The sequence below is a fragment of the Mytilus galloprovincialis genome, chromosome 2 (genome assembly GCF_965363235.1).
Source record: "Mytilus galloprovincialis chromosome 2, xbMytGall1.hap1.1, whole genome shotgun sequence".
NCBI lineage: Eukaryota > Metazoa > Mollusca > Bivalvia > Mytilida > Mytilidae > Mytilus > Mytilus galloprovincialis.
This window is the reverse complement of record NC_134839.1, coordinates 27,026,805-27,053,975: the sequence shown is the minus strand read 5'-3', so window position 1 is coordinate 27,053,975 and position 27,171 is coordinate 27,026,805. Positions and strand designations below refer to the sequence as shown.

Below are 27,171 nucleotides of genomic sequence, written 5' to 3'. Positions count from 1 at the left end.
GCTCCGTGTTGAAGGCCGTACTTTAACCTATAATGGTTTACTTATTAAATTGTTATTTGTATGGAGAGTTGTCTCATTGGCACTCACACCACATCTTCCTATATCTATTTTAAAAGTATATAAATTTAACAGATGATCTAAGATCTGTTTCCAATGCAAAACATGATGATAGATGATAAAACATTTAAATGATATAATTAAAAGTAATCACTCACAGGGTTCATGAACGAGGACAGACAGTCAGGGACATGTTGTGGTGGGGTTAAACATCGTTTATCTAGACCTCAAATAATGCAATTTTAACACATTACATCAATAAATCATGCATTTCATGTAATATTTATAATAAATTAATATTTGGCTTATAATACTACAGAATTTTACTTTCAAACAAAAGATGGAACAATAGGCTCTGTACATAGCAAGACATTAATCAGATATAGGAAGATGTGGTATGAGTCCACAGCATTTTTATTGTTGAATTCATATCTATATAAACACCTTGAATCCTCCTATGGATTTATCATTTTATTTCCTATCTAGGGGGTAACCATTAAGCAATTCTTTGTGTGAATTATCATGAAGTATCAAAGCTACAAAATCTATATCTCTCTTTGAGGACATGAACGCCATGCTCAAGCTTATCAATTTCCCAAGTTTAAAAGGAGTATAACTCTAAAACAATAAATGACTCACTACCAAAATTCTAACTCTGTCTGCCAGTATTCATTCTTAGCATTGAGTATGAGTTTCAAAAAATTTGAATGAGGAAAACACAAGTTAGAGTGCAGAAACCAAAATGGGACTGAGAAAGAACCGATGGAAGGATGACAAGGGCAACACTTAAACCATGATATTTGTGCACTCTTGACTGTGTGAGTTAAATATCTAAATTTTATATTTTGAAAATGTATCTATCTCTTGTGGATAAATATAAATATCATAATCATGGTAATATGGTGGAAGAAGTATATAGAGCAAAAAAGTCATCACATTACTTTCACACTACATGTAAAGTCTTAGTGGTTTTATCGTTCAGATATTTTATGGTACTGATGACTTTATCCATCTCAGTTCAAAATCATACCTAATCGTGCTGAATAAAGAAGTGTTTGATCTGGTATGAGTAACAAACTTGTGTCAATGATCCAAGAATGTACAAAACACATACATTTCCCCTCCTCTCTTTGAACACAATATTTTTAAACATAAATCTAATGTAAAATTAGCAGATTTTTTGTTATCGTGATTGACAATCATGTATGAAGTTGTTACAATAAAATTTAACACCTTGTTATTAGGCTTTAGTTTACATGTTTTTAATGCAATACTTGTCAGTAAGTCCTGGAGCTAGTCCATATTTTTCACTTGTAACATATATATACAGGGTTTAAACTTGTTGCAAGTTCATACTTAACAAAACATTTATATTTTTTATTGATTGTGAAAGTTTAGAGTACAACAACACACAGGATTCCTCCATACATACAAATAGTACAAAAAAACCCACTCCTGATAAAATAAAAACAAAGACATTAGGCAAACAGAAAGTTGATACATGGTAGATGTAGAATTTGTGTACTAGCAAAACCTCAACATTATAAAGCTGCAGACCAAATATTAAATCATTCAATTTCATAGATGCCAAAATGTTTTCTTTTGAAAGGATGAACCAACAGACAGAGTCAAGTACAGGTTACTGAACCGCCTTCCCCGGACGAACCAACAGACAGAGTCAAGTACAGGTTACTGAACCGCCTTCCCAAGAGGAACCAACAGACAGAGTCAAGTACAGGTTACTGAACCGCCTTCCCAAGAGGAACCAACAGACAGAGTCAAGTACAGGTTACTGAACCGCCTTCCCAAGAGGAACCAACAGACAGAGTCAAGTACAGGTTACTGAACCGCCTTCCCAAGAGGAACCAACAGACAGAGTCAAGTACAGGTTACTGAACCGCCTTCCCAAGAGGAACCAACAGACAGAGTCAAGTACAGGTTACTGAACTGCCTTCCCCTTTTGGTGAGGAAGGTATTGATAGAATCAGAGGCTAATAGAATAAATTGAACACAACACTAGAAACCACTTTAAAGAAACTGTTGACACAGAGATTTGTCTCATTTCAAAAGTTGCAAATAATTTTGATATCAAATTGCAAAGGTTCAAATCTGTTGAATTATTAAGAAATGCAAAGAAAAAGCAGGATCAAATAATGTGATTTTTGTGTAAGTTTGATTATCATGTAGAGCATTAAATCACATACTCTAATGGTGATTTTAGAAAGTTGGCAGAAATGTTTTACAAATTTGGTGTGATATTAAGAAATTCAAAGAAAAGGACACAGGACATTTGGGCTTTTTTACCTGTAAAACGATAGGACATTTGCACTTCAAATACTCTGGACATTTGCGCTTTAAATTTTGATTCACCTGTATAAAATTGACCTTACATTTGCGCTTTGCATCTATAGTCGTCTACCTGTAATTCTAAAGAAGGAATTATTACAGAAATAAATTTTACTTATATTTGTCATTAGTACGACCAATGGTCCAAAATCCTTCCCTGCCCACTATAATGAACAGTTCTACTCAACTCATCTTGATATTACTTTCTTTTTCTTTTTGAAGAGTATCATTGAACAACAGTCTGTGAATTACATACGATTCGATATACATGTATTGATGAACGGGCACCCCTGTCAAGAATTCAAAAAAGAAACTTGAATATATTTTGAAATTTGGGCGAAATACCAGATAACAAGAGCTAAATTTGTTCACTCCCTGGCGATAAAAATCAAATATTGCAAAAGCGCTAATGTCCTATGTTAAAAGCGCAAATGTCCTATGATTTGAAGAGCAAGTGTCCAAAAAATTAAGCGAATATGTCCTATAAAAAAGCGCAAACGTCCCGCGCCGAAAGAAAAAAGCAGGATCAAATAATGTGTGTCATATTTTAGTATAAAGTGCATTTAATAAATCACATTATCACACACAACTGTCAAAATTGTCTGGTATACATTAAAAGTAGGTATATATGCCTTGTCATGCTTATTATTTGACACACTTTATGATATTTTATTATCTGTTCGATATATATATATGTCATACCAATCTTGGCTTATTTTACTTCAATATAAATGCAGAGAGTTCGCAAAAAAATCAATATATATATAAAAGCAAGTAATTTTTGTTTCTGAAGAAAACTTTCATGTAATTAAATTTAACTTCATTACCAAATATCAAAATTAGGATGGGACCATTTGGCTTGGGGTACATGCTTCAATATATAAAGAAAGAATCTGAAGTTAGAAAGCTCATAAATCCCTTACCCTCTACAGTTGAACATGAGGGCAAATTGCGTCTTTTTGAAATAGGAAGGCCCTATTCAAGCAATAAGAATAAACAGTGATATATCATTTTTAAATTCCCAACTTAACAATGATCCCAAATATCAGATTTTTTATAATCAACATCACAGTTTTCGTAAGCACAAATTGGGCCAGTTATGCTAAATATTAGAAAATATTATATGGAATGAATATTAACTGACCAAAATATAGCTACATGTACTTACATTTTTGAATTAGTTATATATAGTTGTACTGACCACATATAACTTACTTATAAAGTATCCGTGTGATCGCCTTTGAAAATGCCTCTGAAGTAACATAAAATGTTTGGAATAATTAACATTCTAATTAAAATAGTTCATAAATGTGTGTCAACAACCTGTAGTAAATATGCACTTCTCTTCTACCATTATGAATATATTCACAATTAATGGATAGGAAACCATTTATTGCATTACGATGTTAAAACTGAATAAAATAAGACAATAATATTACATACTTTCACAATTTAATGATAATATATCACTATGTACCTTCTCACTTAAGGTCACAAAGTTTTTGACAAACATTTAGAGAATGCACTGAAATACCAAAACTGTACATGAAGGTGAAATATTGATGTAAATTCAGAAATTATTATGAGGTTTTTAAAAATTTGAATAAGGCAACTAGGGTGAGTATTGCAAAAATAAGAACCCAAATTCTGAATTGGTTATACTTATGTGTACAAGGATTTCCCTTAAATGGCTTGAATAATCTCTCACTTTGTCTATTCTTAAAAAACTGTGATAACAAATGCACACAATAATTTCTGAATTTACAGTACTTGATTTAAAACATTTTTTTTTTCAAACGAAAATAAAAACCTAAATCATTAATAATAATAGTATCATACTCCTTGTTTTAAACAACTTTCTTTTTATCAAATGGAAATATTGCAAAGGGAGTTAACTCATAGTCATGCATTTATATTGATTTAGCATCAGAGGCATGCTACAAAAACATTTGGCATCAAAGCACATATATATACTCATTCAGAACCATTTCTCATTGATCGGAAACATTTTTGACATGAATAGCAGAATCATTAGGTCCTTCAGTGCATAAAAACCCCAATGGTGATAATTGACAGTTGGCAGGAATGTTTTATTAATTTCAATACATAATTATATGCTTAATATCTTTATCTATGAACTTAAAATCACATGTTGCTAAAATTAGAGTTATGGTGACCTCTTGATGTCTTTCGGTTTAACAGTGTCATAGGGTGAGTGTCTAATATGGGAATACACAGGTACTAAATTCAAACTGAAGCACCTTAAATAGCTTTGTTGAATATTCTTAGATTGATGTAATTAAAATGTAAGTGATAACCCATTTTGTGCCTTCAAGGTATTTTGACATACTGACATACATCAAATGTATAAAATATCCTGATCTACAAATATTTCAGGAGGATATGACAGGTACTTCCACTATTCTTAAAATGGAGATATATCAGGGCAAACCTTTATTTATCAAAAATAAATATACAACCCTTCCTGATTGAATATTAATTCCTAAGTAAGGATAATTAAATTGAAATTAATTAATTCCCACATTTGTATTTGATCGGATGGATTGACTAATTGATGTTTGCATAACGTCCAGCAGCATATTGGATTAGAATCTAAATATATGATTTAATCTAATTCTGATGTCCTCTAATGGTATTCCGGACAACTTTCGGAACTCTACCCTAATTTGGATCTAGACAAACATTAATCTATAAATGTACTTGTTTATCTCAATTTTCATCCTTCAAAGCTTATTTGCTTAACATTAGATACAATTTTATTTGTTAAGTTAATCTTGATTGTCGACTTCACTTTGAATGGGATAATCTTAAAAGTGACGAGGGGATGTTTACAATGTGGGTAATACCATACCGACAAATTACTACTTATATAAACACATAATTCTAACATCTATTTCATTGTACAATCTCAAATATTTTAAAATGTCACTGAAACATTCAATTTATTTTGTAACTTTAAACAGAAAAGGTATTTTATCATTCCAAAGGTTCTTTAATTGTTTTATATATACAGAAGATTATCACAGCTTGTCTTTTGACATTTAGAAAATGTTAAAGGGATAAAGAATTATTTAAACTTGCAATTACTGTAAACCAACTAATTTTCGTGACTTTCGCAAGTAGATAAATAACGTGAATATAAATACTCGTGAAAATATATTTCCTTATCGAACTGGTACAACATAAACTGACTTTCGAAATCACGAAATTAAATTGTCTGGAAGTGGGCTAGAAAGGGCTGAACGTGAAATAAAGTATCCCCAAAAATAAGTTGGTTTACAATAGTTCCTACCTGTTGGGGGAAAAATTACAGATCGTGGTAAAGTTTGAATCACCTTAGCTTTGATACTGATAGAATGACAATCTCCGGCGCAGAGATAGAATGAAACAAAAATAGGCTTATAGACTCACTCATACTGATAGAATGAAACAAAAATATGCTTCTAGACTCACTCATGCAATGAATGCATTTCCAATAAGGAGGTCACTGAAGCAAAATGAATGTTTGAAAGTGACTTATTTGTATGTGATAGTAAACCTGCCTATAAAGGGCAAACTTCAGCAAAATAATTGTATCAAATTTATGTAATTTTACTTGGCCTTTTTTTTAGATCAACAGAAAATGTAAATAGTATGATTGAACTTTTTCATGGATATTCTAATCTCTTATGAGATGAAAATATGTTATATTATTTCACATTTTGTAACCAAGATCCTCTTGGGGTACAATTCTGGTGTAGCTCAATGTTGAACATGGACCTATAGTTGTTCACATCAATTTTCTTTGGTCTTTTTGTGGATAGTTGTCTCATTCATTCTTATACCACATCTCTTTATTTATATATAACAGCAGATATATTTTTCTTTGAGAATTCTTGGAAATGAAATTTTCTTACTAGCATTAAAATTATTGTATTGGTTTTAAAAGTTCTGAACAATCCCAGAACTCTATATATAGCTATGAAAGGTACATGAAGTTTTTCTTGTTTACATAATTATTAGCAAAAAAACACAAGGGATTGAATTCTTAAATTGCTATTATCAAACAAGGAATTAAGGTTCTCATGAAACTGACATTCAATAGATCCAAAACACTTCAATAAAATATAAATTTACATCACAATTTGTTCATATTTTGACATTTTCTCCACTTTTACGTCACATTACCGTATACAGACTCAAATACACATGAACAAACATAGAATCAAACAATATACTTAAGTGGGGTGGTGATCTATAAACAAGTTCTTAAGTGACTTTATACAACTAAAGGAAGATATACCTTCATCAATGACTTTAATCTGAAAACACACACCTTACAACCAATCTAAAAGTTCATAAACTTCCTGACAAGGACACTTTTAATTTGACTTCATCTATTTTTAAAGAGTTTTCATTGTGAACTAAATTTAAACTGTAACAAACTGCCAATGACAAGGTTATACAGTTATACCTTCCCATGCATTAAAACTTTACAACAAGAGAATGCTATTTTATGTATAAACATGTAACAGTCATCTGTATAACAAAAGCAACATTCAAATCTGATGTTTTACCATTATAACTATTATCATTTTTATTATATATTCAGTTCAAGTTTAACTTTCATTGTTATCATTTACTTAAAGTATTTAAATTCAGCTCACATTCTACCCATTATTACCGTATTTCCCGGATTATTATTCTATGAGGAGGATAATACAAAGGGCCGATTATTTATGAAATGCAGCATTTTTAAAATTTCTGTAACATTTGTAGATCTTATTCTAGCAGAAAATTGTGATTTCAAGAAATCATAATCAAGTACATGATGAAGTTAACGTGTGTGGATAGTTGTCTCACTGGCAATCAGATTTTCATCCTCTAATGTTCTTTATCAAGAATCAATTTAACGGGTTGAATTGAATCACTTGTAAGGGTCCAGAAATTTTTTGATCCAGTCAGACATTTCATCAGATTCTATTCCTGTGGTCCTTGATAACTTTTATGATCAATTTATGTTGCTGTAAACAAGGAGAAGAAGGAGGAGAACAGATATGATCAAGTTCATGTTCTAGAAACAGGGAGATTAGGAGAAGAAAATATTGTTTGTGGTTCTTTTTCAATAAAAATAGACTATATGTAGTTTTTGTCTTCACTTCCCTAAACAGATGTATTTGTATGTACAAGAACATTTATTTTCAGGTAACTTAGAATTTTCATGTTCTGTACCTAAGTCCTTCTTGTTTTAAACTTCTATATTGCCTATTGAAATATTGTAATCTGCCAAAATTATACAACAAATACATTTCAAAAACAATGTACAAAGGTTGATTAAATAATTTATGAACCTGATATCACAATCGTGACTTTTCAAACAGTCATCATAAAAGGGCTCTGAAGTACTCTTTGCTATAATTTGAATTACAAAAATGTGTATCTTTTGATAGTACAATTTAAACATTTTGATATCTATAACAAAAGTCCATGATGCACAAAAAACAGTAATTCACTATTTAAATTTTAGGTTAACAAATTAAATATTTTGACCAATATTTATTCACCATAGTACTCGAGTCGCATGACCCATACCTTTCCAGTCAATGCCAACCTTGATTATAGCTCAGCAACAACGACCTAGATTTTATTTCTACCCTGCATGTCTATGCCATTCTTTAACTTTCTTTTTATCTCTTATTTACATATTACATCAATAAGCCATCACATATATGTTTAAGTAAATAAGCATAGACACATGGCATACAATACTAGATGACTGGAATTGCAAGCTCTGTAATGACAACTAACCTTCATGTACATTTTTTTATATCATCATGTATTTTGAGGCCCTTTTTTTAAACAAACCTTTAACCAAAAGTATTATCAAAACCAATACCCTTCCCTGCATGTCTCAAAGTCTGTCATGTATATACTGAGGTCAATAGGAGAGACACATGAGACAGCACATATTCATCATATCGGCCCAAAAGACTTATCATATTAATTAAAGATAAATATCCTAATAATAAACTCAAGAAATGGTAAGAGGAGCTACTTTTAGGTAAAGACAAGTATAAGGAGTTAGTCTCCACTTGAAAATGCATGAAATACTTGGCAATGGACAATAAACAAGCAATAGCCTAATAAAAAAGAAGATGTGGTATGATTGAAGAAATGTCACCTAGGTTATATTTGGGAACAAGTTCAAAACTTGATATTGACCCGAGGCTTATAACAACAGTTTAGTTACTGTAAATTCAGAAATTATTGCGTGGATTTATTCTTTCAATTTTGTCATTTTAGACTAAAATGCGATTTTATTGTTTGGGATATTGAGAAAAAAACCTGTTCAATTCATATAAAAAATTTCAAAATGCGAGTTTATATTATTGTGATTATAACCCTTTCGTATTTTCTGCAATAATAAAAACCTTGCAATAATTTCTGAATTTACAGTAATTGATTGTTGATATTTAATGCTACTTTCAACACTTTAAGCTATATTATGGTAGACAGTTTGATTGGTGGAGAAAGTCAGAGTAATCCCAGAGAACCATGAAAACTTTGATAGGAAAACTGGCAACTCTATTCCAACACACCTTGTAACGAGAGTGGTTCAAACTCACAAGTGACAGGCTAGCACATACAACAGTTTGGTGGCTAACTTTTACTCACAAATGACAGGCTAGCATATACAACAGTTCAATGGCTTACTTTTAAGACAAGACATGATAACCATTACATATTATTATATTATGCATATTTTTTCACAATCAGCAAACTTATCTACATCTATGTCAAGAGCATGTAGTTCAGTGGTGGTTGTGGATTCATATCTGTCATATTTGTTAATCATAAATTGTTTTGTTATGAATTTTTCATGTCAGGGTCTTTTATAGCTGACTATATATAGTATGGGTTTTCTCTTTGTTAATTAAAGTCTGTAGAGTAGCTTGAGTATGGTTGCTTATATCCACTTTATTTGAACTTTGGTGGGTAGCTGTCTCATTGGCAATCACACCACATCTCCTTCATGGACTTTTTTTATAATAAAATGAAGCAACAAGGGAGATAATTCACTTACCATCATACCCATCATCCCCTCTCCACATTTTGTAGTATTCATGTGCATATCCATGCCCATATGATCCATGCCACCCATATTATGATTCATGCCACCACCCATATTATTATTCATGCCACCACCCATATCCATGCCACTGTGATCCATGCCACTATGATCCATCTCAGTGGTTCCCATATGGGTCATATGATTCGTGTGTCCTGAGTGATTCATATTCATATCTCTTATTGTGAATGTGGAAATCTAAAAAGAAAAGAAAATACGGTAAAAAAAAAGTTTATCAGTTATTCATTTCTACTTCAATATCAAAATTGAGAATGTGTGAAAGAGACAACAACCCGACAATAGAACAGATAACAGCCGAATGCCACCAATAGGTCTTCAATACAGCAAGAAAATCTCAAACCCAGAGGGGTACTTCAGCTGGCCCCTAAACAAAAATGTATACTAGTCAATCTTCTTTTTACAAACAAGGAAATTTCTCTTTTTACAATAAGGTATACCTGCAACTAATTGTAGATTCAATTTTCATTTGATGAACCTTTCTAGTTTCTGGTACATTTTTTTGACAAATTCCTCATTTTTTATCAAACATACACTTACCAGACAATGTTTGGTGACATCACTTTCTTTCCATATATATATTCACTGATTTATATTTATTAATGGATACAGTCATCAATAAACATGAGTTTAAAATATTATCTAATTGTTATATATATGTACCCTTTATCAAGTGGAAACACTTGATACACTTAATTAAATTAGAAAAGAATTAGATGATACCAATAACTGGTGGTAACGTCTCTGAACGTGATATAATAAATCAGATTTAAAAAGTTAGATTTTTTAACCTGGAAATATGATCATCTAAAGAATTTGTAAAACAAATTTCTTTGCATTGTATTTTTGCATTTAAATAAATAAACAAGGATGTCAATTTCATCATGACTCAATTCATGTGAAAAATGTAAGCATACAAATTGGAATGAAGCCAATTTTTCTTTAAAAAGTTGTATTCTCGATTTTCTAGTAATTTATCCTCATTTTATATCCTAAGACATGTTTTACATTGTTAACAATCCTTTTAAGTTTCATCATTTGACCCGTAAGTAAAAATTAAAACAAAAAAAATCTTTTAAGACAAGTTTTACCACTTATACAGTCAATTCTAGGATGCATCACTGGGGTAAAGCTGATGACCGTAACTGCATTCACGGTCATCCCAAGATGTCGGATGAAAAATTAGGTCAGTTTCTGTATTGTCTGTTAAAGTGTTCCTATATCATTTTCTTTACAAATCATACATTGAAACGATGTAAATTTATAAAAGAATCACTCGGAAATCACTAATTACTTCCGAGAAATGTGCATGAAACGTGAAATTCGATTTGAAAAAATCGCCAAGATGACCGTAACAGAATCAGCGATTCATAACAAGGCTGACCGTAACTGCTATTAAGATGACCGTAATTTGTAAATGATGACCATAACTTTTAAAGGATGACCCTCAATTCTAAGAAATATCCGTAATTATATAACTATCTTTTTGTATCAAATGATTGCCAAAAGACATGCAAATGAACAGGAAGGGAAAACATGCCACAAAAGCGCGATAAAATGACACCTTACAAGCATAATAAAAAAAAAATGGGGTGCACAGCCTTCAACTGCTCGACAAAAGATTTTTGTTTGTTTCTGGGATTCCTTTTAATGACATATAATAAATACACATTTTTTAAAATGCCAAAAAATTGCATGTACACCCATTGATATTATATAGTCTTTCATTTTGTCGTGCAAATAAAATAACAGAAATATTTTGAAAATATCATTCGAATAAACTAGTGAAGGTGAGCTCCAGCAAAGTAGATCCTTAAAATAGTATTGTACGAAAAGCGTATCACAAGGCGGAACGTTGTCAATTTGTATATATACAGAAATGTTATTTATACAGTCAGGATTCTACTTCTTCAAAATTATCTCCCCATTACGCCAGTTCATGCTCACAATCGTAGAAATGGAAGCCATTGTAGGGATGACGCTCTGCCAATTTTGCTCTTGAAAACTGATAAATTTATCCACATAGCACCATTACGATCGATCGTTATATGTCAGTTATATTTTAAAAGACAAATGTATCTACTAGCTAATGAGCATTAGTTAATGATCTTGTCTGCATTGATTCAACTTAAAAATATTGTCTGTTCGGATGTCAGATGGAATTTTTGAAAATTCTTAAGCATTTAAAAAAAATCTAATTAAATATTTCGTGGAAGGGCAGACTAAACATTTTCAGTGGTTGAAGATTATAAACCCTAATTATCACACACAAGAAAATCATATTTTTTCGAAGATATCCATTTTCATCATCCCAATTAAAAGACTGTCGTCAAGTACTTTTAGAAAAAATAGCTATTCGAACACACCTACTCTGATTTTGTGATTCATTAGATAGGTATCTCACTTGACCCATATATTTCATCTTTTCGTTCTGTCATTTTTTTACGTTATAAAGTCAACCTGTAGCTTTGATATATAATAATGATAGAACCTGAAGCGAGATGCTATAAATTACTCTTGCTTTATACGTTTTAAAGACAAAATACACCCCAAACATGCCTTAACATAAAAAGGTGCACTCGATTTTTCTCTTTTCGATACAATCGTTACCTGTTTTGGGGAATTTTTTCTTGATTCACATAATGGAAGGGCAGACACGAAAATTTCTGAACTAAAAGATTGATATGTTCTCCGTCCGTGATAAAAAAAAAATCGGAGGTTATGCATTTTCTACAACCAACTTTAGATACTATATATAAAAAAAGAAGATGTGGTATTATTGCCAATGAGACAACTATCCAGAAAAGACCAAAATGACGCAAACATTAACAACTATAGGTAACCGTAAGGCCTTCAACAATGAGCAAAGCCCATACCGCATAGTCAGCTATAAAAGGCCCCAATAAGAACCATGTCGTCGACTTGATATCTTATTGTTTTGCATTACTATGTAATAGATACATTGAAAACTTATGCAAATGGTGTTTTTAAAATAAGAAAATTGTCGTTTTATTTGTTTCTATTAACTTTTTAAAATTTTGTTACTATATCAAACATTACAGTTAACATTTATCGCTTTCTCGATAAACACAGAGCTTCGATTCTTTTGTTCTATTTCAAAAGTGTTTCCGCCTGCATAACTCCTGAACGGTAAAAGTCAAAATCGCCATTATTAAACTTGACCTTCATTTAGTTGTTAGTAATATTATATTAAAATTTTAAAAGCTTTGGTTGAACGGTTCGTGAGTTAATGCACGGACAACATTTGATTGCCGCCCGCCCGCCCGCCGTACATCCCCAAATCAATAACCGACATTTTTGTCACAAAAATCCGGTTAAAAAGAAATTTATGAAACATATTTATATCCGCTAACCGAGCCCTTATTGAGATCGACAAACTCAACAAAAAAGCTTTGAATACAATACGGATATTTCTTCGAATTGATGGTCATCCTTTAAAAGTTATGGTCGTCCTTTATAAATTACAGTCAGTCTTTACAAATTACGGTCATCTTTTTACCAATTACGGTCATCCTTGTTTTATGTTACGGTCATCTTGAAAATATTTTGATTATGATTTACGGTCATCTTAACGATTTTTTCAAATCGAATTTCCCGTTTCATGCACATTTCTCGGAAGTAATTAGTGATTTTCGAGTGATTCTTTTATAAATTTACATCGTTTCAATGTATGATTTGTAAAGAAAATGATATAGGAACACTTTAACAGACAATACAGAAACTGACCTAATTTTTCATCCGACATCTTGGGATGACCGTGAATGCAGTTACGGTCATCAGCTTTACCCCAGTGATGCATGTAGTTGGTAATTAACATCAGATTCCTTGAAAAATGTCTGGCTTGATGTAGCCTAGTTGCACATCATAATAATAACAACTGCTTGTAGTAAGCAAATAGAATTACCAGGTAAATGAATATTGGTAGGAAAACTTGACTAGCCCTCCCTAATTTTAACTATATATAGCCTCAGTCAAGCGGACTAGCATAAGTGACGAACCTCAGATCATTGAAAGCATTATAATAAGTGACGGACCCCGGATCATTGAAAGCTTTAATTTCTTTATATCTATGTCACAACAAAGATTTACAATATATGTAATTTTATTTCATTTCAGCAATGATTGGCAAAACTGTATCCATGACATTAAGATTAAAAACATATTAATCGAGAATAAAAACCATTACTGTAGCAGGTTGCCCATACATACTTTATAATTTTTCCTGCGTCATTAAAGACATTTAAAATGTACGAAATATGTGAAAGCTTTAATTAACAAACTGTATGCACTAGCATGAAGTTTTAAACCAGGATGTATTCAATAAAGAAAGGATCATATGAAGAAAACATGATATACAATAATAATATACTTTAATTTCTAAGTTAGGTACCCAGGGGGGGGGGGGGCATATACATATGACTTTATCTTAATTACTAAAATGTGGTATATCTATAAGAACAGCTTTTCCAGAGATGCTGCGTTGTGTTGTTACGATGTACTTTTTTTTTTATAAAAATCAGATGAAGTTAAATATGGATTATATAACAAACTAACCATAAAACTCCCCCCTCACTAAAGCAAAAGAAGGCATCTTTCATATTTAACAAAGCATAGCATTATATATACATTATTTAGGAATAAGTTTGTATGTATCATTTAATCATAACAACTCAAAGTCTGATATATATATATATATATATATATATTTATGTAGCTTTATGTCCAAATCCTGCAAACTTTAGATTTGTAAAATTTAAGATAATCTGAGGAAATTCAAAACAATTGTTAACAGCTTTCAGGAACAGATTATTGGAATAAACATTAACTGGGTCGGACCAAATTAAATATATCAAAGATAACATCTTATTAAAATCTTAATCCTTTTAAAATCTTGATTTCATACAAACATATTTTTTTTCTAAAAACAAATCACTTCCAAATTTCATTCAAATAAATAGCTTATAGTCCACTTGCTTTATCATTAAAAACAGACGTTTTATGTCTATCCTGTATCTGTAAGAACATCAATCAATATATTTTGTTGGTGTAAAAAAGTTGTTTTTTTTTGTACAATCCCCTATCCTACAAGGAATCCTGGATAATTACTTGGTAAAGACAATTATATTTTATCCTGAACTTTGATTGAAGGTAGCTGCTCTGCTCCTTGTATTTAACAATGTTTCCTGCTATTTGGGTACGATTGACCATAATTTTAAAGGTGTATTTCATGTTACAATGATTAATGGCATCAAATTATATCATACGTCATTCAGATAATTGCAACATTTTTTTCTGTTTAAAAACAAATAATTTACACTTAATAGTATGTGGGGAAGGTAAAACAAAATAAATTATCACTTACAAGAACAAGAATGTGTCCAAAGTACACGGATGCCCCACTCACACTATCATTTTCCATGTTCAATGGAGCATGAAATTGGATAAAAAATATAATTAGGCATTAAAATTAGAAAGATAATATCATAGGGAACATGTGTACTAAGTTTCAAGTTGATTGGACTTCAACTTCATCAAAAACTACCTTGACCAAAAACTTTAACCTGAAACATGCACTTTCATTTTCTATGTTCAGTGGACCGTGAAATTGGGGTCAAAAGTTTAATTTGGCTTTAAAATTAGAAAGATCATATCATAAGGAACATGTGTACTAAGTTTCAAGTTGATTGGACTTCAACTTCATCAAAAACTACCTTGACCAAAAACTTTAACCTGAAAAACTTTAACCTGAAACATGCACTTTCATTTTCTATGTTCAGTGGACCGTGAAATTGGGGTCAAAAGTTTAATTTGGCTTTAAAATTAGAAAGATCATATCATAAGGAACATGTGTACTAAGTTTCAAGTTGATTGGACTTCAACTTCATCAAAAACTACCTTGACCAAAAACTTTAACCTGAAAAACTTTAACCTGAAACATGCACTTTCATTTTCTATGTTCAGTGGACCGTGAAATTGGGGTCAAAAGTTTAATTTGGCTTTAAAATTAGAAAGATCATATCATAGGGAACATGTGTACCAAGTTTGAAGTCGATTGGACTTCAACTTCATCAAAAACTACCTCGACCAAAAACTTTAACCTGAAGCGGGACAGACGGACGAACGAACGGACGAACGAACGGACGAACGGACGCACAGACCAGAAAACATAATGCCCCTATGTGGGGCATAAAAATGCACATGGATTTTGTTAACTTGCAATTGTTTTTTTTTAAAAATCTATTTAACGTCAAACATAACAATACAAAGTGTTAATTTCTGTGTCTTGTGGAGAGTTGTCTCATTGGCAATCATACCACATCCATCTTCTTTTTTATAAGTATTACAAGAATTAAAGTTTACAATGTAAAGAGTCAAATATTCATTAAATTCTAAGTTTTATTTTTTCCTTTAGCTACTTAATCTTCTTTCATAATTCCCTCCTTTTTAGGAGCACTCAAATGAGACTGATAAATTTTAACAGTATCTGTATATGTACATTAAAACGCAATAAATCCTCTGTAATTTCAATTACATATTCTACAATGATTAAGGAAAAATCTTAATCTCTATAAAAGTGTATGTGCAGTTTCAATTAATAATTTTGCACTACCATATTTTTATTTGGAGGAACATACATATAATTATCATTTTTAAATGCATCCAACGTCATGTACAATGTATGTATATCACTAATAAAATACCATGTTTTTTTTTTAATTGCATACTTTTACAATTAAAGACGAATTTTGGTAATTAATTTTCTTTCATTGAACCTAGCAGTTTGTAAGATCATTAAACAAAACTTCACTCATTCCAAAAAATTCTTGCAAGTCAAAAATTTTCTTGTTTACATTGGGTACCATTTTATTGATTAAGAAATATTTGCAAAATCGGCAGATCACGTCCTCACATAGACCTTGACAGAACACATGTACTAAAACAAAAACAACCTTAATATTAACCTCTATTGTGGTCATAATTTAAATTTATTGAAGGTTTTATTTAAAAAGGAAAGCTAAATCATGTTTCATATGAAGGGATATATATCGTTTTTTTTAAGTAAGATAAAAGTGTGATTACATGTACCTATTTACTTACATGTAACAAGAATTATACACAAAAATATGTAAGAGTAAAATTTTCTGACAGTTGATTGACTGGTGAATATATATATATATTAGACCAAAAAGTTCACATCACAATTAAATACATTGTAGTTTGGTCTAAAAAGAAAATGTTTTTAAAATAAATTTTTGTCCCTAGGGAAAGTCGTCAATCAATAAAATTACACGTATGATAAATTACTTTTACCGAAATTAAGGTTGAACAAATATTTTACCATATATCATATATAAATATATATAGTATTTTGCAGTTCAGTGAACCAACAAAAATTACCTAAAATAGACATGGATCCATAATAATAAGAGTACAATTTTTGTTAAAATATAATATATCATTTTCAATAAAAAGTATGTAAAAAAAAACCATCTGTTTCAAAAATTATAAACATTTAAAAACAAATAGAACACACAGAGCTAACTTAAAGGAGATGATAATAAAATGACAAACCTGTTGTTATCAGAGATTACATGAAACTAATACTTCAACATTTACCTGAAACAAATTATCGACAGGTGACGATCACCTTGTTATATAAAAAGGATGGAGTTATCTACCCTATCTACTATGTATATTACTGAATGTTATTGGCTGACCAGTAACTCATCATATGATATCATTTTATTTAATTTCTCAATTCTATTTCTTGAACTGATAAACCTCTTGCTTCTTCAAATAGTAAAGCCTTCCAAAACATGCTGAACACCAAATGTATAAGGTTGGTTTGGGATAATGTCAGCCAGAAAATGGCAACTGTAAAATGATACAGCAAATAATTATGAAATTTTGGTTCAAGTTTTCCAGGATTTGGTAACACCAAAATTTACCTTTTGTTTAATTTTTCTTATATTGACATCATTGAAAAGGTAGAGGTCCATGCATCATCTGAAAAAGTCTTAAGGAAATTCACCATTTCATTTTACGTGTAGGGTATATGGAATATGACCAGTTTTAAGGTACCCTAGAAAACAGTCGAAAACTCTAGTAGGTAAAAATCATTGAGTGTTTCTGAACATGTTGTCATTAGAAACATGACTGCATGACTGTTAAATTTCATAGCAGAATCATATTTTAAAGTAAATCTGAAACATCATGGAAAAACAAATAGCCTGAATGTAAAAAAAAAAAGGTTTATGATAATTGATACGGTGAAAATTGTCGTTTGATTCCCGCAAAAAATTGTTTAAACATTTATTGGTTATTAGTATTTAAAATCTCAAAAATTTAATGAATTTGACCATTTTAAATTTTCAAAATTTTTCAACAAGTTGGCTAACAAGGCAGAGGAAAAAAGTAGAATTTTGGGAGAAAATTCATTTTTCTGTTATCAAAACTCCTACAGAACACAAACAGTAAGTACAAACTCAAAAATTAGTATCAATGAATAAGAACTTAAACCATATAACTTCATTATTTAATTCATATGTTCAAATCGAATTTCCCAAAACTTCCAAAATTTTTTGTAAATGATGCCACAAGGTCCAACAGTCAGTATATAGTTGCTCCAGAACTCCTCAGACTCAGTTCATTGGTGATATTTTAAGCATTTTAATATGAATGGTAATTTTCGACTTTCAATACATGTGTAAGAGTTGTCTCCCATATTCCAGGTCTACCCCCTTAAATCATCCATTAATATTGATAGAATAATGTTTTGAAAAAGGTTCTGCTGTGTATAAAAGATCATAACATAGATTTTACGCCAACACTCTTCTATCAAAATATATATTAAACTTGGCAGTCATTCCAAATGCCTTTGGCAAGTCAAATTAGTCCGAGTACACAGTTATCGTCCATTGATTTTCGTTGTCCATGAATAAAGTCTGTAGTGTTGACAGTGTGTTGCTAACCAATTTTTTATACCCGTTTCAAATGTAATTTTTCATGTTTATGTCTCAAATAGCAAGTAGGGGATGAAATTACACTGTAAAAAAATTGAGTCATAAATTTTAAAATAAAGTAGTGATTTGGTCCAGCTAAAATAGGTTAAAAATTAGTACTTAAGAAGCTGTCAAAAGATTTCAAGACAAGAATTGTCCATATTTTAAGTTAGAGTCGATGAAGTTTTCTATTATTTTGATATAATTTGTCCCAAAAATAGTACAAAATACTGTATTATGGAGAATGCACAGGTGTGTTTTTTATTTTTATTTTCAATTATCGTCTATAAAGAAATGCACTATGAACTCAAAGAACTGTGTACTCTGACCAATTGGTTTGGTCCAGTTATTTGATATGCATTACTTAACAAAATGACCAGTAAAATGTGTAATTTTGTTGAAATCATATGTGTAAATATCCTGTCAAAAAGAGTCTGGACAGGTTACAAGAATGGTTTTCGGTTTTCTTTAATAACTTAAAAATCAGTAAAAAAAATAATGACCCCAGTACAATGTAAATGTAAGGTGAAAATCTCATACACTATTTCTGGTGGGTTTCAAAATTATTTTGATAATGGAAAGATTTTAATCTATTCATTTACAATATACTTAAACAAATATTTAAAATGATATATAGAAATTTTAAGTCTTACAAAAATACATAGATTTAGGTAATATTGTTCCTATTATTTTTAGTATATTTAGAAGTATGTACATGTACTTTATCTATCCAAAAAATAATAGTAAAAAAATGTTAAAATTTGATCTCTCTTTGTAAGGTCTGTTATTAATACATGTAATAACAAAGAAATTTGACTCCCCAAAATTTTTGTATATATATAATATATATATACAACTCGTCTAAACATCAACCCAACAATGTTAGATCTGTAAATTTGCTTTCGCAAATTTTTGGTTCTTCCCTTGCCGGGATTCGAACTCATGCTACTGTGATATCGTGACACCAAATCGCCTGCACTGCAGCCGTCCCGCTAGACCACACGACCACCTGGGCTCTCATAAAAAGAGCTTTCGCTGGCCATGTGTTACCTTTCCTCGTCAGTTTTAATCTAGCGGCGTACTACAGTACATGATATATAAGGCATGAAGATGTTATTGTTACAGATCAGCTAAATTATCTAAAGTAAAGGATCCTACAAATTAATGTAATATACAGTCACAGAAAATAATTATATTTATAAGTACGTCTGAGTCAGTGTATATATATATAATTAGAGATTCTGGAAAAGATATTAAACAATTATAAATTTTATAATTTTTTTTTTAGTAGGTTATTAATTGTTTCCTGTACATGTTCATGATGTTAGAGATCATAAAAATCATATACCGGTATTAAAATCATTTAAAAATAGTTATGAGTATGGAAAACACAGATTTGCCTAAAAATGTAAATTCAACCTTGGTAGACCTCACATGATAAATATGATGCTAAATACATATCTGTGATCAATCAATACCAGAATGAATAAGTAGAAAATGATGATTGAGCATTCTTTATAAAAAAGCTTTGAAAACAAAGTGGGTTTTTTAAAACATGCATGTACATGTATATAGACTAGTGGTGCATAATTTGACTATTGTCTTGGCAAAAATTGAAAACCAAAATCTGCATCTTTTATCCATTCACTTTCATTTTTTAAACTGGCTAATGTTTAATTGTCAGACCTATGATGTTTTTTTCTTTTACAAATTGTGATTTGGATGGAGAGTTGTCTCATTGGCACTCATACCACATTTTCTTATATCTATGACGCACAAAATGTACATGTATATATTTGCAATTTGTTGAGATTTTTTTTAATTGAAACATTTCTTCAAAATTAATTTGAAGAAAATTTTATATTTAAAAGTCATATGAAACAAGTTTCTTATGATTATAATGTAAAGGAAATCATTACAAAAATATAGTGCAGTTTCATGCATTACCCTATTTTTAATTTTGATGAATATGATTATCTTAATTTGTATTAAAATGCATTCTATATATGTAACAGTCTGACACCTAGACAGATTAAGACATCCATAATAATAAGTCTGTACATGTACTGTATATCATAAAAATCAAATTATTTTGTTTAAAAAAATGTGATTTATCATTTAAATGTTTAGAATAACACTGTAAATAGTGTACATTTTTTTACAAGAACAAGCCACTTTCAAATTCTCTAAAATTAACAGAAAGAAGTACAAAAAAAACTTTTCTTTCTCCATACTTCCGTACTTCAATGTACTTATAAAGTTATGAATTATGATGAGTTTTAAGAAATTCATTTTGTTGTCATTCTCCTTTTTAACACCAATTGCAGTAAATTGTTAAATCTATAAAAATTAAACTGCAAGTCAAGCATATTTCTTATTTACATTAGGTACCATTTTATTGATTAAGAAATATTTGCAAAATCCAGCAGATCACGTCCACACATAGACCTTGACAGGACATGTGTACTTAAACAAAATACAATCTTAATTTTAACCTCTATTGTGTTCTAAATTTAAATGAATTAAAGGTTTTATTTAAATAGTAAAGCTAAATCACGTTTCATGTAAGGGGATACGTATGAAAAGATATATTATCTATTTAATCAAAACAAAATAAATTTCAATATAACCTTATTAACATACATGTACAATAAAACCAACTTCAAAGAGAGGCTAAAGATACCAAATCAGGCCTCGACAATTACGCTTGTCCGATTGTCCAGTACCAGAGGGAAAAAAGGTCGGAAAAGTAAAAGCTGTATCAAGCTTGTCCGTCGGGACAAGTACAATTATTCTGCAGAAAATACATTTGTTCCAACTTTGATGAGCAAAGTAATTATAAACAAGAAACAAGAAAATAAATATTAATTTGACATGTTTCTGTATTCTGTTTATTCAAATGCAAAACCTTTTTCTTCAACATGTTTACTTGCAATTGAGTTCTTTGTCAGGTACTTTTTAAAGGGTAAAAGGTATACTATTCTCGGAACCCAGTCTTACTGATCCGAATCAATGATGCTCTTTGTAGATAAGGAAACTTTACAGGACAGTTCGTTACCTTGACAGGTTTAGCTCCAAGTTTAATAGACAGTTTGGCAATGAAGGAGACATATTTAGTAGACATGATTGAAAACGACAGTTTGGCAAGGTAGGAGACATTATGGGACCAAGACAAATCAGTACCTCATTTGCTACCTTATTCTGTTCCTTCTACTAAATACCATACCGGTAATTTATCACAAAAATATTTTTTTTATTTACCATAAAATTCACAAAACCATATATTTGATCATAAGTTAGTAGAAAAAAACAATACTTGAAATATGGTGACCTATAGTTGTAAATTTCTGTGTCATTTGGTCCCTTGCAGAGAGTTGTCTCATTGTCTATTAAACTTGGACCTTCTTCTTTTTATTGATTGCATTTGAATAAACTTTTTTCAACTTAAAAACCAGGTGCTCCGCAGGGCGCAGCTTTATACGACCGCAGAGGTCGAACCCTGAACAGTTGGGGCAAGTATAGACAAAACATTCAAGCATGATACAGCTCTGAATTTGGATTGTGATCAACTTTTTGACATTACATGGTTTTTTTTTACACAAAACAAATGCCAAGATTTTACAAATCAATTAAAGATTTCTTCTTCAAACTTTTTAAATCTAAAATTAAATAGTTGACACAGCATAGGTTTCTGACACAGAATGAATGTGGTCTAATGAACTTAAAAGGTTTTTTTTGCCTTTGAGCAAATCACTATGCTGTTGAATATTAATCCTCTCAAAAAAATGTTTGAAGAAATTTTCTTTTTATTTATGAAATCTGAAATGAGAAAAATTTAACCCCCCCCCCTTTTTTTTCACATCCCCGTTTCCCTTTTTCAAAACTGATCTCAATTCAAATTTCTAATGGAGTTTGCAACAATAACTACTCATTTAAATACATCATAAAATATTAAGATGTAAAAAAACTGCTTGTTATCACTGAATGGTAAAGAGTGTTTTAATTTATCAGTTGGTAGTAAAAGTGAATATACATTGTGCATTGTATAAAACAATGATTTAAGTTGATTCAACTACTATTCTGGACAAAGAAAGATAACTCCAATCAATTGAAAATTTCTTGCTATTGCACAATATTGTGCAATTAGATATTCCTTGCTATTGCACAATACTGTGTAATTGAAAATATTTGCTATTGCACAATATTGTGCAATTGAAGATTTCTTGCTATTGCTGAATACTGTGCAATTGAAAATTTCTTGCTATTGCACAATACTTAATATAATAATTTTGGATCCTGATTTGAACCAACTTGAAAACTGGGCCCATAATCAAAAATCTAAGTACATGATTAAATTCAGCATATCAAAAAAGCCAAAGAATTCAATTTTTATTAAAATCAAACTTAGTTTAATTTTGGACCCTTTGGTATTTAATGTAGACCAATTTGAAAACGGGACTAAAAATTAAGAATCTACATACACTGAGTTAGATTTGGCATATCAAAGAACCCCAATTATTCAATTTTTGATGAAATCAAACAAAGTTTAATTTTGGACCCCGATTTGGACCAACTTGAAAACTGGGCCAATAATCAAAAATCTAAGTACATTTTTAGATTCAGCATATCAAAGAACCCCAAGGATTCAATTTTTGTTAAAATCAAACTAAGTTTAATTTTGGACCCTTTGGACCTTAATGTAGACCAATTGGAAAACGGGACCAAAAATTAAGAATCTACATACACAGTTAGATCCGGCATATCAAAGAACCCCAATTATTCAATTTTTGATGAAATCAAACAAAGTTTAATTTTGGACCCTTTGGGCCCCTTATTCCTAAAAACCTGTTGGGACCAAAACTCCCAAAATCAAACCCTACCTTCCTTTTATGGTCATAAACCTTGTGTTTAAATTTCAAAGATTTCTATTCTACTTATACTAAAGTTATGGTGCGAAAACCAAGAATAATGCTTATTTGGCCCTTTTTTGGCCCCTAATTCCTAAACTGTTTGAACTAAAACTCCCAAAATCAATCCCAACCTTCCTTTTGTAGTCATGAACCTTGTGTCAAAATTTCATAGATTTCTATTTACTTAAACTAAAGTTATAGTGCAAACCAAGACAAGAGGCTGTCACAACGACAGCAAACCGGATTTATTTACATTTATTTGTGTCCTGGCAATATCACAAGAACCATTACTGATGAATGGTGAAAGTGAAAATCATCAATATCAAATTTGACCTCCATTTGTCATTAGTATCAACATTTTGAAATAATAATATTTGAAAAGCTTAGATTGAATGGTTCATGAGTAAATGCAACAACGTAAATGGAAACGCCATTTTACGATCTTTCAAGAACCATAACTCCTGATCAGTAAAAGTCAAAATCGACATTATGGAACTTGACCTCTATTTTGTCATCAGTTACAACATATTAAAATTTCAAAAGCTTTGGTTGAATGGTTCATGAGAAAATGCACGGACACGATGGGAAACACCATTTTTCAATCTTTCAAGAACCATAACTCCTGAACGGTAAAAGTCAAAATCGTCATTATTGAACTTGACCTCCATTTTGTCATCAGTAACAGCATATTAAAATTTCGGAAAGCTTTGGTAGAACAGTTCATGCATAAATGCACGGACACGACTGGAAACTCCATTTTTCAATCTTTCAAGAACCATAACTCCTGAACGGTAAAAGTCAAAATCGTCATTATTAAACTTGACCTCCATTCTGTCATCAGTAACAACATATTAAAATTTGGGAAGCTTTGGTAGAACAGTTCATGAGTAAATGCACGGACATGACTGAAAACTCCATTTTTCAATCTTTCAAGAACAATAACTCCTGAACGGTAAAAGTCAAAATCGCCATTATTGAACTTGACCTCCGTATAGTTAACAGTAATAACATATTAAAATTTTAAAAGCTTTGGTTGAACGGTTCATGAGTTAATGCACGGACAACATTTGATTGACGCCTTTCAAGAACCATAACTCCTGAACGGTAAAAGTCAAAACCGCCATTATTGAACTTGACCTTCTTATAGTTGTCAGTAATAACATATTAAAATTTTAAAAGCTTTGGTTGAACGGTTCATGAGTTAATGCACGGACAACATTTGATTGCCGCCCGCCCGGCCGCCCGGCCGCCCGACAGCCCGGCCGCCCGCCGTACATCCCCAAATCAATAACCGACATTTTTGTCACAAAAATCCGGTTAAAAATGCTTATTTGGGCCCTTTTTGGCCCCTTATTCCTAAAATTTTGGGACCAAAACTCCCAAAATCAATCCCAACCTTCCTTTTGTGGTTATAAACCTTGTGTTAAAATTTCATAGATTTCTATTCACTTTTACTAAAGTTAGAGTGCGAAAACTAAAAGTATTCGGACGACGACGACGCCAACGTGATAGCAATATATACGCAAAAAATAAAATTTTTGCGGTCGTATAAAAATAGAAACAAGTCTAAATTGAAAACTACGTTCAAACCTATGATTGCGTTGGATAAAAACTGCAATTTTTATACGTGTGCATGTAAAACAAATTTCGTTGTAGAAGGGTCTGAATACAGCATAAACAACATTTTCCAAAAGGCCAAACAAGTGAAAAAGTATATTTAAACAAAACGCATTTTGCTAACAGGTTAAACAACTGATCATGTTCTTTAAGCCTGCTGACTGCCATAGGCGATTGCTAAATAAAATTGATCACAAGATGTAACCAGATGCTCCGCAGGGCGCAGCTTTATATGACCGCAGAGTTCGAACCCTGAACAGTTGGGGAAAGTATGGACTCAACATTCAAGCTTGATACTGCTCTGAATTTGGATTGTGATTAAATAGTTGACACAACATAGGTTTCTGACACAGAATGAATGTGGTCTAAGAACTTAAAGTTAAAAATTTTAAATTGGACATTTACCTATTATGGTCCAATATATATATATATATCCCAAAGATTGGTAGCTTAGCTTAAAAGAAAATTTCATAAAGCAACACAAAAACGTTTTGTAGGAAAACAAAATATATCCAGAAAATGTTCCAATGCCGAAAAATAAAATTTTTATTTTATCTTTCAACGTTTAAATTGGAGGGCCACTGATGAGTCCTATATATGTACAATCAAATGTTTATGAAATGCCCTTCTGTAGTATCAAAATACATGTATACTAGGCCTTTGATGAGCTTTATTTTTCAACTTTTTTAAATTCTGGAATTGTAGTTTTTCCCCTAAATTACTGCAAATGCTGTTAATAAAGATAAAAAATGTATTTACTTGCAAAAAATTCAATTACACACAATATGTATAATTAATTACTGTAAAGTAATAAAATTTACCGATAAGACTTTTCAACCCAACATGTCCAAGTAGAAATATTAAAATTTAAAAAAAACAAGCATTAATATTTCATTACTTTTGGCTGATATTATAAATTAGAAATTATTAAACAGTAGGTACAATACAGGAATAGACACCCAAGCTGTCAAGTGGACCCTAAATAGTGATTAATTGTGCAAACTAATTTATGCAATTAAAATTGTCATTCAACTTTATTGCTTAACAGGAAACCAAAAGTCAATCAGGCTGTTGTTTGTTTTTTGCACTTAGTACTAATCTGATGAGTCAAGCTTTATATATAAATCAGGCTATTAGTTTTCTTGTTTGAATTGTTTTACATTTGTCATTATGGGGCTTTTTATTGCTGACCATGAAGTATGGGTTTTGCTCATTACTGAAGACTGAAAGGTGACCTATAGTTGTAAACTCTATGTAATTTTGTCTCTATATATGGTAAAGTTGCCTCATTGACAATCAAATTATTCTTATTAACTTTACATGTGTGTACATACATTTTTTATACATGTATATTATATTGGCGGACTAAAAGCCTTTTTTTATACTAGATTAGTGAATTAGAAAAATGTGTTCATAATATGTTTGCATTATACATGTATAATATATAGTAAACATGGTAAATGATGAGGGTGGTTTATACTGTAACACCTTGACTACCAATGAGGGTTTTGCATGGCCAGTAATAAATTAATAGAAACTACATTAAGGTATATCTTAACAGTACTATGTGTAATGTTTTAAAAATTCTGGTTTGAAATCACTAAAAATATTGAAGATCCATATCCACAATTTTATTTTTACCAAATAGCATTGAACTCCATTTCAATATTTTGTCAACGTAAAATAATTTAATGTTACAAATATTTTGAGGAATAAACATAATTTCCAGCAGTTGAATTTCACAATACACAAAAATAAGGGGAGTAACCCTTAATGAATTCATCATAAAAATTAAAATACTCATCAAATAGATATTTGAAATTGAGTGATATGAAAGAACCTTTTGAACAGTATAATGCTTGTTACCAGACCTGGCTGATGTATCCTAATCTTTAATTATTGAAAGCCAATTAATGCAAGCTAAAAGAAAACTGGGTGAGGAGGTGAGAAAAAAAAACTATTTCTATTGTTGGAGAAGAGAACAGCATATCATGGCTTGACAACATGCTTTATACAAAATAAACATATTTTGTGCATATAATACATTTTTTTTCTGATTATGTCACTAGCA

General features: G+C 30.8%; 1 protein-coding gene across 6 annotated transcripts in view; it reads right to left on the bottom strand.

Moving 5' to 3' along the window:
* Window positions 1–27,171, bottom strand: part of LOC143063277 (high affinity copper uptake protein 1-like) — a 47,716-nt gene that overhangs the window by 18,543 nt on the left and 2,002 nt on the right. For 4 of the 6 annotated variants that reach the window (XM_076235329.1, XM_076235326.1, XM_076235327.1 and 1 more), the window contains exon 2: window positions 9,488–9,730. In XM_076235329.1, coding sequence (XP_076091444.1) covers window positions 9,488–9,706 — 219 coding nt within the window. In that variant the 5' untranslated portion in view covers window positions 9,707–9,730. Of the gene's footprint in view, window positions 1–9,487; window positions 9,731–10,090; window positions 10,212–17,143; window positions 17,222–27,171 lie in introns of those variants that run through there. The other 2 variants (XM_076235330.1, XM_076235331.1) reach the window with 2 other exon arrangements.